The 16,426-nt window shown below is 46.6% G+C and overlaps 1 protein-coding gene across 3 annotated transcripts in view; it reads right to left on the minus strand.

The window, feature by feature from the left end:
- Window positions 1–1,572: 1,572 nt before the first annotated feature.
- The window catches only part of LOC306747097 (B-cell lymphoma/leukemia 11A-like), a gene marked incomplete at both ends in the record, with an annotated part of 44,938 nt that continues 30,084 nt past the window's right edge, over window positions 1,573–16,426 (minus strand). For all 3 annotated transcript variants that reach the window (XM_079230104.1, XM_079230103.1, XM_079230102.1), the window contains one exon: window positions 1,573–3,824. In XM_079230104.1, coding sequence (XP_079086230.1) covers window positions 1,573–3,824 — 2,252 coding nt within the window. The remainder of the gene's footprint in view (window positions 3,825–16,426) is intronic.

Raw genomic sequence — 16,426 nt, forward strand, 5'->3', positions numbered from 1 at the left:
GAGATGTCGGTGTTTCCTCTCCGGCAGTGTGACATGTGCTCTGCTGTGAACAGCTTGAACTAAACTCAACGAGGGAAAGAACTCTGCTTTCGGGTTGAAAAGCAACAGCAAACAATACAAATGTGCCCTGCATTAGCCTATGCATACTGATTATAATCATCACATTCACTCTTTTCAAGAGCCTGGAGTAGAGATATTTTTATTGCAATTCTTTCTTTTTTTTTCTTCTGTAATTCATGGTTAATAACCCTGTTTTGATTAAAAAAAATGTAAAGTGAAAGAGATTGCCTCTGATCGCCGTAACATGTACGCAGCTTCCAGTTCTGTGTAGCTTTCTGTCTGTCTAGCTTGAAGTCACTTCAATGCTCTCAAATAAAGTTAGCCTCACTGGTAGTTCATATATTACTTTATGCATTGTTCCACACACTGACATGTTGAACTAACGCTAGATACACGACCCTCTCAGCCATGTGCCGTGTCCCTCACGTTCAGGATTGTACATTACAGAGTACCTTTATCTCAAAAGTACCTCCTTACCGGAAACAAAACTACAAATAATTCAGATATACACAATACTGCTTGCACCATGCTTGCCATGAAATCCACATATTAAAGATAGCCTATTGAACATGTAATAGGTAGCTAAATGATGATTAAGGAGAATTCTCTGATGTATCATCATGAATCGTCACAGTCCATTTGAGCAGTCAGGTGCTTGATGCAAGGACCTTTCCTGGGTGGCTTCAACCTTTTAGCTTGAGCTGTGTGACCCCAAACTTATACCAGATAAGATTATGGCCAATGCAGTCCAGAGAAATCAAAGGCACTCTTTCTTATTCTACCAAATGATAGTACAAATTGAATTCTTAGCACACCCTTGTCTTTTTGAAAGAATTTTGAAGGCTGTTATTACTTTCAGTTTAATCATCAAGCTAATGCATGTTTTCTTTTCTTCTTCTTTTTTTTAACCCTGTGGGGACATGCTGTCTTTTATAAAGATCAGGATGAGTGCATTTCCAGGGTTGCATGAGGAGGGTCGAGTCACAGACTGTTCACTTTCCATGTTACCAAACAAAACTGTACATGATATGTGTCACAGAATGTATGCAGCATGGATGTATCTTTCTTGTCTTTTCTCTTTTTGAAGAATAAAAAGAAAAAAACAGAACAAGAGAAAAACAGCAACACATTTACTCAACAACTAACCAACCAGGGACAAGTTATTTTCTTTTTTCTTTTTTTTTGATTAGCAAAAACATACTATGCATGCTGACTAATTCTTAAAAATGGAAAAGGAAAACTCAAAAAAGAAAATAGTACACAACATGTAAATTATTGCACAAGAGAAAGGCTCGAAGTTTCGCTTCAATGCAAGAGTATTGCCCCTATACAGATCATGCATTCAATGGGTAATGGAAACAGGGTGTGCTGGTGCAGAGCACATGGTCTTAAGCTTCCACCAGACTGGCGGAAGTGGAGTGTTTGGGTTGGGGCAATTCTACAAGGGCCCGGGCATAAACAGGGGACTGATGGCGGACGTAGCTGAGGGGAAAGGTCCCATAGTTCGGCCTTCTACTCTGACTTTATTTCGGTACTCAAAGGACGGTCACTGTGCCATTTTTTCATGTGTTTCTCCAAGGTGCTGTAGACACTGAAGGGCATCTTACAAATTTCACACTTGAACACGTCTTTGCCCACCTGACCGTGAGTCTTCATGTGGCGAGTCAGTTTAGAGCTCTGCGCACAGGCGTAATTGCACAGATCACACTTGTAGGGTCTCTCCCCTGTGTGGCTGCGCCGGTGCACTGTCAGGTTACTGCAGTTCTTGAACACCTTGCCACAGTACTCACAAGTATCACTCCTGCGGCTCTCCTTGGAGTTGGGCCGCCCGTGGCCCCCGAGGTGCGGCGTGCTGCCCCCGCTGCCCGTTCCACTGCGGCCCGACATCCCGCCGTCCAGTTCCCCCGGGGGAGTGGAAAAACGCAGACTGCCGTTCTCTGAAGAATGCTCGGACGAAGAGGCGAAGGGCGATTGTCTGGAGTCCCCAAAGTTCAGAAAGGGGTCCTTGAGTTGTCGTGAGGCGGCGTAGCCGGCCAGCCACTGGGAGTAGACATTCTCTGTGTTGGGGATCGTGGGAGTGGGCAGGTCAAACTCCTTCTCCAGCTTGATACGTTTGGAGAAAGGACTGATGGGAGTGGGGCTACCCAGAAGCAGTTTTTTAGAGAGTCCGACAGAGGCGGATTCGTTCGGGGACGCTCCCCGTCCGTTTACCGTCGAGACCGATCCCTCCGCCCCGCGGTCCGTTTCCAACACGGAGTTCCCATCACACATTTCACGATTGTGGTGATGGTCTTGGTTGAGGTGGTGGTGCAAGTGGTTCTCCTTGGCCATGGCATTTCGTTTGTGTGCGCTGAGGGCTTCGCTGAAGTGGTGCATGCTGGCGGCCAGGCCCATCCCTTGCATCACCTCCGGAAGGGAGCGAGGGATGGAGGCCTCCTCAGCCACGCCTCCCAGCCGGCTGCCAATGCCGCCATTGTTCTCATGCTGACGTGCCGCTTCCAGGTTCAAAGCAAAGTGATAGTTATTGCTGTTTCTTCTGGCGGCCCTGTCTCTGTTCTGCTCTTCTTCATCCTCTACCTCCTCTTCCTCCTCCTCCTCCTCTTCTTCCTCCTCCTCTTCCTCTTCTTCTTCCTCCTCTTCCTCCTCCTCCTCCTCCTCCCCGTTCTCACGCAGCATGCGGTTATTCTCACTTTTCAACTTGGCCACCACCGACTTCAGGGCGTTGCTTGCGCTGCCCAAGTGCTCGCTGGTGCCGGGCTCCGGAGAGGAGGCGGTCGAGAGGCCGTCTTCTGACTTGCCCGCATTTGGCGAGGACGATTTGTGCATATGTGTCTTCATGTGGCGTTTCAGTTTGCTGGCCTGTGTACAGGCGTGATCACATAGGTGGCATTTGTAGGGCTTCTCTCCTGTGTGGCTGCGCCGGTGCACTATTAGATTACTCTGGAACTTGAAGGCCTTGCCACAAAACTCACAGCACTTTGATTTCAACGGGGTGGTGGAGGAGGGTGTCGCGCCTGCTGAGGGGAGAGGGGTGGTAGGAGTGGTCTGAGAACCCACAGGGGACTGCATGGAGCCTGGGAGAGGGGGTGGGGTGGCAAGATATGGAGGTTTGCTGCCCCCGGCCCCTCCTCCGCTTGCGCTTCCTCCTCCGGTCTGGAACGGTTGGAGCAGGCGCTGCATGGGGCTCGGCCTGCTGGGGGATAGCGGGGGAGTGGACCCCGCATTGTTTCCCGCCAGCTCTCGTAGCCGCCGCGAGAAGTCCATTGTCGGAGGGGGGTCCAGGGTCAGAGGGGCGTTCAGACGCATCACCCTGTCAAAGGCACTCGGGTGGTGGGCTGCCAGCGCCAGATCCTCTGGGTTCAGGTGGTGGGCATCCATGTGGTTCCTTGGAGGCGGACTGAAGAGGGGCGGTGTGGGAGGGAAACGCTGAGGATGGCCCACACCAGCGGCGCCAATGGCACCAATTCCACACCCCATCCCAACGCTTTCCCTTCCACCCGAGCCCGAGCCAGGCATGCGGAGGAGGTTGAAGGGGCTGGCGTCAGGAGGCAGGTGGAGTCCGTGAAGAGGAGGCTGCGAAGGGCATTCTGCGCCCCCGCCCAGGGAGGAGGGCCCACCCATGCGTGGGGTGAGAGGGCTACCGTGTTCACTTTCCAGGTAGATGCGGAAGCCGTGGGTGTTCTGAGCATGCTGCAGCAAGAACCATGCGCCGCCGTAGGCCTGCTTGCATGTGGTGCAGGTATAGGTGGTCGGCTCCTCCTTACCTGATGGGAGAAGAGAAGAAAGAATCGGGTTAGGAGGAATGTCATCTGAAATATCTATTAAACACCTATAACATCGGAATCACTGTATGAATCTGTCATAATATTAAAAATCTAAAGATTTTCAAATCCTGCAATGCTGTTTGTTTAGGAAACTTTCACTCAGTTGAGCAGCACTGTGCACAGAAGGAAGTCTAAGCAGGACAACTCTTTTCAACTTGGCTGAGCCAATGTTTCATTCCAACCTGAGGCCTAACTGTTCCAGCTCTTAAGAGTGGTTGGCGCATGGTGTTGAGGGCTTTCCAAATACAACAGTAGCTGTTATTGAGGTCATGCCCCACATGAGTAGCATGTGAGAAGTAGTCTGTGTTAGTGTGTCTGTGCATTTGTTCTTCTCCCAGACTGCTCTGGGACATAATTTCTCCCTTTAGACTGACTGTGAGTCCTCCATTGTCAGCAGGAGAACAAAGAAACAGGGCTATCCCGGCGGACCACCACTTTCCACTGATCTACCAAACAGAGGCTCACTGATAAACACAAATACTCTCACAGGCAGGAGAGGCAACAAAAAAGAATCGTTACACTTTTAAATTATTGCTTTCTTACTGTATCAACAGCGTATAAACATTGAAAAAAATAAATCTGACCCGCTATGAATTGTTTTCTAATATAGCCGCGAGAGGTTGTGACTGGTGATTCATTATTTCAAGGTACAACCCGTCCATAAATACTGCCTCAGATATGGTTTTGTATTTTGGCAACAAAGAATAACAATCAAATGTATGCAAGTGTGTTCACGTCCAACGTATTCTAGTCTAGTGTAGTGTTTACACTCCTCCCAGGGCAGATCACCCCACTGACACACAACACACACTCCCCATCGCACAGAGAACAGAACACCCGGCGCCTCAGGAAAGTAGAGCAGTGGGAGTGTAAAAACATTTAGGCTCCAACCGGAGAGCAAATAAAACCCCTTCGGTTTGCCTCCAAGCGTCTTCTCTCAGTGAGGCATGCCGAGTCCTTTTCAGACGACGATGAGAGGAATATTTAAAACAATAATTGCCTTTGAATGGCCTCTGCGATGATGACCTATGGTGGGACCTCGCAGCGCCCGTGTAATCTCATTAGGGGAGCGAATGGACGCCATCAGCTCGTTTACAAGATCACATGACAGACGAACCCCCTGCCGCTGCCATGCAGGGCTGTCCACGATTAAGCAAATTCATACGCCAATACACACACTGGCACAGAAATACACTTGAGTATATACGGAGTCAAGGCATTCATGATTCGATATCACCATCAACAATGCAAATGAACAGAGCTACAGACACAGAGCTGCAGTAAAGGATCCCTTTAAGAGGAAAGAGCACATGAGCAGGTACTTCACACATGTAAGGGGATGTAGCCCTAAGACCCCAGAAAGGACTTCATTGCTCCATTAACGACGACCTAAAATTGTTTCCGATATATCACAAATATTTAACGTTAATTTAAAATCCTGGTTCATGCTGATATGTGAAAATGTTTATGTGATAACTGATTATATTATACATCAAAAGTGTCAAAAGTTGCAGTACATAATACACGTTAAATGTCCTTTAATATTATTGCAAAATCTGAATGAATAAACAGGTGTCATTTTAGGGTTCGCAATATTGATGCTAATTATCTCCGGGTTTTTTTGAGGGGTAAAAAGCTTTTTTGCTATAATGTGTCCTGAACAATAAATTACAAAACATTCCATTCACTTAAACGAGGAAGGTGAGTTATAAAATATAGACACAAAATAGGACGCTAATTACCGGAAAAACGAATATGACAAATTAGCAGTGATACTAAAAGGATGTCATGGTTTACAAGGAAGCTTTTATACATCTGCACACTGCAATTTACCTCTAATAGCCAGAAAGAGAGAGTCAAAGAGGATGGAGTAAACAGGAGTGTATGTGTGTGTGTGTGTGTGTGTGTGTGTGTGTGTGTGTGTGTGTGTGTGTGTGTGTGTGTGTGTGTGTGTGTGTGAGAGAGAGAGAGAGAGAGATGTAATTACGCCACGTTATGGCACTTACCAACACACACTGACACAAATTTCAATTGGAAAGGACTCAATTTTGATTCAAAAGGATTATCTTTAAGTGCAGAAGTTTGTGGTCAACTAGAGAGTGTGCTCAATTGCCTGTGTGGATGTGGTCCTGTCTGACTTTCCTCCTCCTGGCGTGACCATCCCTACAGGAACGGTCCTGCCGTCACAAGCGTGTTCCACACGACCAACGGCGAGGAAAGGCAGAGGAATTATGGATCGTTAAAATCGGCACAAATTACAACTAATTGTTGCTACCTGTATCGGATCTAACCTGTGAATATCATTTGCATTGTCAGGACGAGGGAGGCTTCATTTATTTATTCATATTTTCTCCCCCTCTGTAAACCACTCTAATCCTGCACACTGACAGTATTTTACAGCAATTATCCTTTGGGTACACACTGCTTCATCATGGGAACCGTCACTTATCTAGCAAGGGACAGATAGGAGTCGTGGGTCCTTTCCTTACTTTAACTTTTGAAACTGGAAAAAGCAAAGTGACGGTATGATCTTTGTATTCTTGTGCAATCAAATTACATGTATTGGACGGAAATGTAGAGGGCTTAAAATCCAGCCTGCTTCCCGTGAAGATTATTTTGAAACTGACACTTTCCAAAACAGACAGTAGGGAGGTACCGAGAGCGTCACACGGACCACCGGAGACCTCCTGGCCCTGAAGGTGGTCACCTCCAGACCTCCTGGCCCTGAAGGTGGTCACCTCCAGACTTCCTGGCCCTGAAGGTGACCACCTCCAACCTCCTGGCCCTGAAGGTGATCACCTCCAGACCTCCTGGCCCTGAAGGTGGTCACCTCCTGGCCATGAAGGTGGTCATCTCCAACCTCCTGGCCCTGAAGGTGGTCACCTCCAGACCTCCTGGCCCTGAAGGAAGGTGGTCACCTCCAACCTCTTGGCCCTGAAGGCGGTCACCTCCAACCTCCTGGACCTGAAGGTGGTCACTTCCAGACCTCCTGGCCCTGAAGGTGGTCACCTCCAGACCTCCTGGCCCTGAAGGTGGTCGTGCTTTCATATAATCCAGCTTGGGGTGGAGAACCCCACAAAAGGTCAACTCCTTGGTCAGACAGTGTGTCTCTAAATGGGTGGTCGTGCTGAATCTGATACTGGACTGTAAATGAAGCCCCTTTGGAAATGGAGTCCTCAAAGTGTTGTCCTTACATGCGTTGAAAGAGGAAGGAGGCCACTGAGGCTGCGTCTGCACGGGCCCAGGATCTGTGGACGACGTCCCAGATCCACCTCATCTGGTCAACCAGGAAAATACTGCCAATTAATGAAAGTAAAAGTTGTGCGTAGGACGTCGACAGCTCAACACAGAGCTTATTTTACTCAACATTTTGCCCAGATCTTGATGTGGGCAAAATGTTGAGTAAAATAAGCGAGAGGCACAACAGTGCAACTCTTGAGCTAATACGCTCCTTTTTGACTCCGAGCTCAGACTTGTCTGCGCACTGATTGAAACTGTAAGGTTAATGGATTTTAGAGTAGGCGACCGCTACACTCTGTCTCTCTGTAATATACTCCCATCAGCCACTTCATTAGGCAAACTCCTCACCACTGGGAGGGAGAAAAATGAAGTGAAAAAAGCAGAATGGAGAACGGTCGATGAAGACAGATAGTTGGAGAAAGGGGAAGAAAGAGATGAGATAAGGAGAAGTAATCCCTCTGGTTTAGGTGGAGGTGACAAATACCTGCTGCAACTTTTTAGGTTTGGATAGGGCAGGAATGTTAAGTAGGAAAGAGAGGAGACGGAGGGAGGGAGGCCGGGGTAAATAATAGCATCCGGTTCTTTACCTGGGGTAAATGTCAAAGCCATACAGCCTCCAGTGAGACTTCAGAGAACACACACACACACACACACACACACACACACACACACAGCTCCACAAATGTCCTACAACTCAATACCGGCCATGCTACAGTGACAAGCACACGCATTAAGCCCGATTAAGCCAAGGGCATTGGACAGGAGAGGGGAGAGGGAGGCGGGAAGGCAGCCCGGCTCATGTTTCACGACACCTTTCTGCCTGTGTGTGTGTGTGTGTGTGTGTGTGTGCGTGTGTGTGTGTGTGTGTGTGTGTGTGTGTGTGTGTGTGTGTGTGCGTGTGTGTGTGTGTGTGTGTGCGCTCTATCCATCCCTCTCAAAGGAAGTCTAGTGCTCTGATTCGATGGCTGTCAGAGAGTTGAAATACAGCCGGTGAAAATGGACGAGACACTTGATACGTCCAGAGAGGGTTGTTTCTTTTCTCCAGGATGAAATGCACCAAAAACACACTTTTAAACGCATCAAATTGCACCAACGACTAAATACACATTTTGATTTGTGTCTCAATGCCTTGAAAAAAAACAGATTTATTTTAGAGTAGATTATTATTACATTTCTGTTACAATGACTTTCTGGGCACATTCTGGACATAATTACTTATTTTATCAACTGTCTTGTGTTCTTGTTGCTCTAACCGGTGACAAAAAGCCAAATTCATGTCACATTGAAATATATTGTGTATACTGTGTAAAATGACGTCTATGTCCTATTTTTAAATTGGATTACAAAGACCCCTCTCTCTTCTTCACATACTCTAAAAGAATGTGGAAGCCTTCACTGCCACACGGACACATGACTGCACCAACGACTGCATGCTACACGTTTAGTCCAGACCGGCGTGAGCATCTGTGTCCAACACAAGCAACATTAGACGGGTCGCCATGTTGATTTCTGGTAAAGGTTGGAACACAACCGCTCCTCTCTCACCAGGTGGAAAACCAAAATGGATGCCAGGGCTCGGCTCCCATCGGACAGACTCAATCATCTCACTGGAGTGCCACCAATTCTTCTCCTTGTATTGTCTTTCCTCGCTATCACTCCCCTCCTTCTGTCCTTCTGTCTCAGTACTTCCATCCCGTACTTTCGTTGTACCATACGGACCTCCTCCCCTCTCCCTCCCCCAGCGTGGCTCTCTGGAGGTGTCCTTGGCTGGTCCACCCCTGGGTGAGATGATAGTAATTGAGGTAATGGAACATCGCTGAAACCGGATTAGCTACACATACTGGGAGTGAGGGACGACGTCCCTTAATACAATTTGGTATTTCTGTCTGAGCCTCAGGCTTTCAGGATGGGCTGCTCATATTTACATCCCAGCCCTGATCACCCCTCACTGTATCTCAGAGTACCGGACCTTCCACTGGGAGCTGAGCCTTCTGCTAAAGTGCACACATGTCATGTTGTATTGTTTGCAGGCATTTCTTGAGCAACAAATAAAATGGTGCACATGTTGAGCTTTAACATGACCTCGCTGCGGAGAGGGTTTGAAGGAACATTTCCAGTACGTAGTAGAACAATGATGAACAGTAATGAGAGAAAAACAGAAGGAAATCCCATGAAACTGTTGTAATATTCCTCTTAAATGAAGCAGATTAGAAGGAGTTAGCAGAATGTGATATGGGCAATAAACTCACGATCAAACCCGATAACATCGTGTGATAATGAGCTATGTTTATGTCGGCTTCCCCCTCATTCATAATCCATATTTCATGTTCAGTGACACATGTGAGTGTTTGCTGATCAACATTGAGATTAACATACGTGCATGAGTAATGTAGCTGAAGCCCTCCTTAATGGGAGCAGACCATCCCAGTGAAAATGCTTTTCCAAGGACGTGGACTTAATGGAGTCCACTGTCCAGCTCTCCTCCTCCACCATCACCCCAAAGTGCAACAGTTGTGGCTTTCTGCTTCGATCGCAGTCGCTCAGCCGCCCGGAAGCACTTCAGCATGACTTGTTGTCATGCTGAAGTGGAAACACAGGAAAACACATGTTGACCAAGTTAAAAAAACAAAGCTGTTGATAAAAAAAGTAGGATAATTTTTGCCATGTAGAAACAATCCAACAAGCACGGCTTGAAGCGTTCTTTACACACAACTACTGTCTAAAATCAAGAATACTTTCAAATAGATGCACTGCTTCAAGACAAAAACATTTAAAATACCCGACAAATGCAGGAAAGCTTCTCGGAGAAGTTGTAACCACGTTTGCCTTCAGACGTTCTCGGACCTCCGGCTGTAAGGAACCTGTTGTGTTGTGTTCGCCGCCCTGTTTGCATGATTATAATGGTTTCTTGCGTCTGTCAATCATGGATTCAACTCCCCAGCATCTGAGTAACCGCCTGTCCATACTGCCAACCTGTTGTATGTGGTGTGTTTGTTTCTCTTATTTCACAGACCCTGTAACCACGAGATGCTTCCTCATCTCCACCTCGTCCTCCACTACGGTGCTTAAATCAGCGGTTTAAAAGCTTTTCTAGGTTTTTACAACCAGGCAGATCTTCTTATTTAGATATAATCAGGATATCAGAATAACTTGATCCCAACCAGGATAATAATGAATGTGGGGAACCCTCAAAGACCCACTCAGGTCAGCCTCTGGTCTTTGTAACACAATGAAGTTCTCTGGAAACTTAAAAAAGAACATCTCCCCGTACAAGCATTTTGAATCCACTTCAAAGTGGTCAACATCAAGGTGGAAAGCAACACATATTGTTACCGGTATAAAACATTAAAAAAACATATTAGCTGAACTTAAAGTAGCTCCAAACAACTGCAAAAGAAAAGAAGAAGAAAACCTCCAAACAGACAATAATGATCTGCTGTTGCTATGGAAGGACGAACTATGAAGGCATTTGAATTATCAAAAACAACAATGCATTATTGAGCCTGTCTGATTACATGCTGTGTGTGTGTGTGTGTGTGTGTGTGTGTGTGTGTGTGTGTGTGTGTGTGTGTGTGTGTGTGTGTGTGTGTGTGTGTATGAGTGTGTGTGTGTGTGTGTTTGAGAACGCGTGTGTATGTGCGTGTCGTAAGCCAGAAAATATCAATACTGTCTGTCCCTGTGAATGTGTGTGTGTGTGTGTGTGTGTGTGTGTGTGTGTGTGTGTGTGTGTGTGTGTGTGTGTGTGTGTGTGTGTGATATATCAATACCTTCTGTCTCTGTGCTTGAGCCCCTGCTGCGCTGCAGACTGCGTATCTGCAACTCTCTCTCTAGTAATCTACTTGTGACTAGTGTGACTGGCTGTGTGATTAGAACAGACTTTAGGTGTGTGTGTGTGTGTGTGTGTGTGTGTGTGTGTGTGTGTGTGTGTGTGTGTGTGTGTGTGTGTGTGTGTGTGTGTGTGTGTGTGTGTGTGTGTGTGCTTGTCTGTGTCCATCCATCCACCCATTATAGGTGCCATGTTTCCTTTTTCTTTCTTTGTTTCACACACACAAACTCCCTCACTCGTGCCGCACACACACACACACACACACACACACACACACACACACACACACACACACACACACAATAATGTATCCAGTAACGTACGTTCTAATGACACAGCAAGGACCCTTAAACTGCGTTTATGAATGTAATTAAACAGCCTTTGGTAGAAGCATCCGAGCGCACTGGAGCAATGATGCAGCGTGTGTGTGTGTCCAGCATGTGTGTGTGTGTGTGTGTGTGTGTGTGTCCAGAGTGTGTGTGTCCAGCGTGTGTGTGTGCCGGTCCGTTTGGAGGGACTCACCATGGCAGGACAGCCTTCACTTAATCCAAAACCACCACGGCCAAATTACAGAGCATCCAAATTACAACACTCATGTGAGCAGAGAGAGAGAGAGAGGATGGGTCCTGACACACACACACACACACACACACACACACACACACACACACACACACACACACACACACGCACACACACACAATCCTGACTGAATCCCTGAGCAGGCCGGTCCCCACAGCGCTGACGGAGACAGAAACCCTGGTTCACACACGTGGCTTTAAGCTAAGAGACAACAGATCCGACTGAAGCGGTTCATGACGTCATCGTGTTGCACACATGATGAGTCAGCGTTGTTTTAAATGAACAAACTAAAGAGCTGCTTCAGTTTCAACGTCACAGAGTCACAGAGGAAGACTCCGCCTCTTCGTCCTGAAGCCAAGGAACTCATGTAATAATAAGTGTGGTGGCATTTATCATTTTATTAACAATGATGACCTCACAGTCCAGTTAGACGGTTACGTAGTTTAGGTTTAATTATGTTCTTCTGTTGAAACTTTTACATCAACCATGATCTTCTTTGGAAGTCTGAACAAGAAGTTCTTCGTCCTTTCAAGATATTAATAAGTGCAACAAAATTCATCCAAAATTGGGTTGAGATTTCAATGAGATACTTTTATTGAGAGATGTTTTTTTTATTGATTTTTTTATTGATCCTCACAGCGGGGAGTTTTAATCAAAACTTCAGGGGAAAAATTCACAATTAAAAATGTGTAATCTTGAAAATATGTATTGATTGAGAAAAAAAAAATCTAAAATATAGAAAAGTCTGCCAAGTGTGAGTTAACAAATATGAGAAATTACCCCAAAAAATGTTCTACATTTCAACACACACACACACACACACACACACACACACACACACACACACACACACACACACACACACACACACACACACACACACACACTCACACACACAAAGCCAGTCTGGTATTGAATGATCTGTAGGGACCTGCAACAGCTGCCAAACAGGACAATTCAGTCATCACTGTGTGTGTGTGTGTGTGTGTGTGTGTGTGTGTGTGTGTGTGTGTGTGTGTGTGTGTGTGTGTGTGTGTGTGTGTGTGTGAGAGAGAGAGAGAGAGAGAGAGCCTTGCAGTGACCACAGTGGGAGATCACTCTGAGCCGAGTAAACACCTCAGCTGGCCGGAGGCCCACACACACACACGTGCTCGCGCAGACACACACACACACACACACACACACACACACACACACACACACACAAACACACACACAGCTCTTTGCTTCCTCTCTTTATCTAACCCCTCCTACGCCCAGTTGGTTTGATCCTTCCATCTGTCCATCAACATTGCATACAGGTGGCTGCCTCTCTCTCTCTCTCTCTCTCTCTTTTTTTTCTGTCGCTCCATCCCTCCTTTTTCTTTCCCACATTCCATCTTTTCTCCCTATACCTCCATTTCCTTTGCCGCCTCTTGTCCTCCTAATGACTCGGTATAGAGACCGAAAGAAAGGAGAAGGAGACGAGAGGGGAAAGAAGACGAACACAATGAGAGAAGATGAATCACCCAAAATACAAACAGCCACACACACACACACACACACACACACACACACACACACACACACACACACATTTACAGCAACATGTGGCCGAGCTGCAACTCGCCCGGAGAAGCGAACGCTGCTGCCAAAATCCTTTCGCCTCGTCTATTCTTTCCCTCCCACTTTTCCTCTGTCTCTTCCTCCCTCTCTTCCTCCACCCCCTCCTCTCCCCATTCTTTTAATCCCTCCATCTTCCATCCCAGGTGGGAAGCACTCAGCGCCGTCTCTTTAATTGTATTCATCAGACAAGGCCAATCGATAGAGGACATATTTAATACAAATTTATGACTATTAGCCATCAGCGATAAAAAGCCTCTTTTTTTCACAGATAGCTCTTGCTTGTGGTGAAAGAGAGAAAGAGAGAAGAGGAGGAGGAGGAGGAGGAGGAGGAAGGAGAGGAAATACAAGCCATCCTGCTTTTAACACAAACAGCCTCCCACAGTCTCGCAGGCCGACCTTGGAGAGATGCAGTTTGAGTTGCAAGGAAAAGGAGAGAATCCAAGAAGTCTTGAGCTCAGAGTCCGGTGTGTTTCTCTGAGGATGTTCAGGGGGGATCCGGCACCGTGGCACATCTTCTTGGAAGGGATAACACACGATTACATGGACCGGTTGTTTTGGAAGTTGAAAGATAAACTGCTTCTGCTGGTGAAGATGATATCGAGATAGAAACATGAAACATTTCATAAAAGTGTAGCGCCTTCAGGAAGCGAATTAAAACACCGCTGAGTGGATGATGTCGGTCTTTTTTCTTCTTTGTCTGCTTCCGCTAATGTTTTACTGAATTCTCAAAAATCTTATTGAATTAATATGGTCATCTTAATATATTTTTATATTGTGCACACAATTATAATCTGAATAATTGTGATCACACAATATCATAAATTCTAAACAACACCAATACTACAAAATGCAAACCTTCCTGATTTCATGCATGGCTCCTGCATTAATGTTTTTTTTATAATTTAACATTATTATTGTCCTGCTCATAATTTGACATTTACCATATTTGGCAAAGAAGCTAAATATTAAACGCCAAAGTTCCCATATCCGGACACCGAGTGAAGAGTCTTCTCCAGCGCTGCTGAACACACAGAGGCGGATTCAGTAGAGCCAAAAGCCCTCAGTACCGTCTTACAGGCAGAGAGGAGAGAGAGAGCTGGAGGAACAGAAGAAATGGAGGACGGGGAAAAAACTACGAGATAAAAAGAGAGAGAGTGGCCGGATATACGGCTCTGTGCATACAGAGAGCAGCCAGAGACTTCACCACGTTCACCTGCACCTGTGTTTATTCTACAGCTGATCACACCAGCGTATGAGCAAAACATTGCCAAAGTCTTCATCAAGAGAACTATGAATAATCACTAAATATTTTTTCTTCTCCTCCTTTAAATCCCGCGGATATGAACAGTGTATCGTGGTCGTCCCTCGTGGTCAGAGCGTATGGAACAGACCAGGTCTTTAGACTGGTGATGCATGTGAGAGCCGCTTCTGTTTGTGTGTGAAGTGGTATTCATTTCTGCACACAGACACAGACACACACACACACACACACACACACACACACACACACAGGCTCACACTGACATATGCCCGGGGCCTGGCCAAAAGCAGAGGACGAAAAGGCCAGTAAATAATTGAGAAGTGTTAAAAGCAACAAAGGTGTGTGTGTGTGTGTGTGTGTGTGTGTGTGTGTGTGTGTGTGTGTGTGTGTGTGTGTGTGTGTGTGCATGCGGCCCTTTCTTTTCTTTTCTTTTTTCAACCATTCATTCACTCTTTATTATTTACTGACATTCTTTGATGTTAATAATAAAAATCCGCCACATTCATCTCTTTCAGACACTACAGCCCAAACTCCACACACACACACACACACACACACACACACACACACACACACACACCTCGCCTCCAGACTAGGGGGCGGAGCTGCGGCGGCCAATCAAACATTAAATCACTTGAGGCTGTGAGCAAAACCGTACAAATAGTCGTTTTTTTTTTTTTTAGATGTGGTTCCAAAAAAAGCATAGAATGCATATATATCAATAACGCATGTGTGTGTTTGCCTGGAGAAGTTTCCTTACCACGTGGTCCTGTTCTCATACCTGTTACCTGCAGGGATCCACATACAGGCCAAGGTTCTGTGAGTATATGTGTGTGTGTGTGTGTGTGTGTGTGTGTGTGTGTGTGTGTGTGTGTGTGTGTGTGAGACACTCCATTAGTGATTTATAAAATGGTGTGGTGCCTGGCGTTCCCATCAGGCCCGGCGTGGCCTAAGTGCTGCCTATCCCCCCACCTCCAACCAACCCTTACCCCACCTGGATTGGCCAAGTAGCGCCACTCAGCTGGTTCCAAAACACCACACACACACACACACACACACGCACACGCACGCACTCATGGTCTACTAATGACCAAAACCCAAACAGCTCCAAAACAACTCTGGGAAGCTATTAAGAGAGGGCCTTTTGATGGGGAAGTGATTTTTTATATGCCATTAAAAGCCAGGGATGAAATGGGCGTTCGCGTAAATACAGCCACAGGTCCGAAGGGGAAGGCCGAGAGGATGATGAGAAACCATACACGCCTCCACGTGTTGATCTGAGTATGGAGAGCAGGTTATGCTAACAGGACGTGCTACGCTGTTAGTGCTCTTGGGTTGTTCTTTCCACCTTCTGTCAGGAGTCGGTGAACCATGTGACGCGTTGACCAGTGACCAGGCGTTTACTTTACTGGTTTTTCCTGGTCACTGAAGGCCACGCGGAAAAAAGATCATTGCGTGTGTTGATGCATTAATATGTCCAAAAACATAAAGGATGTAACGCTACGTTAGAGCCTGATGCGCAGAGGCAACGCTTCTAGAAGGAGACTCCAGCGCTCTGACTCGTCTTCCCCTCCCTCCTCCCTTGCTTCTCTTTGTCTCCCCAAGCACAATAGGGTGAGAGAACGACATGTACGTCACTCATCACGGAGCAAACACACCTACACACACACACACACACACACACACACACACACTCCTGCCTCAACCTTATCCAGCATGAGAGGCAAATCATTCAGCACTTCAGCAGGATTTCTAAGCCCTCGTGATAAAACAAGAGTGAAAGAGCACGAGTAACAAAGAGGAAACCCTCAGGGCCTGATACACACACACACACACACACACACACACACACTCCCCTCACATTTCGGGTGTCTTTCTCCCCCTCATCAGCTCTCAACAACCCAGAAGGCCGCCATATTCAGAACAGCTGTTAAGCAATCTTTTAATGAAATGCTTCCCGGTGAGAAGGTCACTCGGTCCAATAAGAGCATACTCAGTGTGTTGGTCTGGATCAGCAGAATGTGGGCG

This window comes from Taurulus bubalis (genome assembly GCF_910589615.1).
Source record: "Taurulus bubalis genome assembly, chromosome: 14".
NCBI classification, from domain to species: Eukaryota; Metazoa; Chordata; class Actinopteri; order Perciformes; family Cottidae; genus Taurulus; species Taurulus bubalis.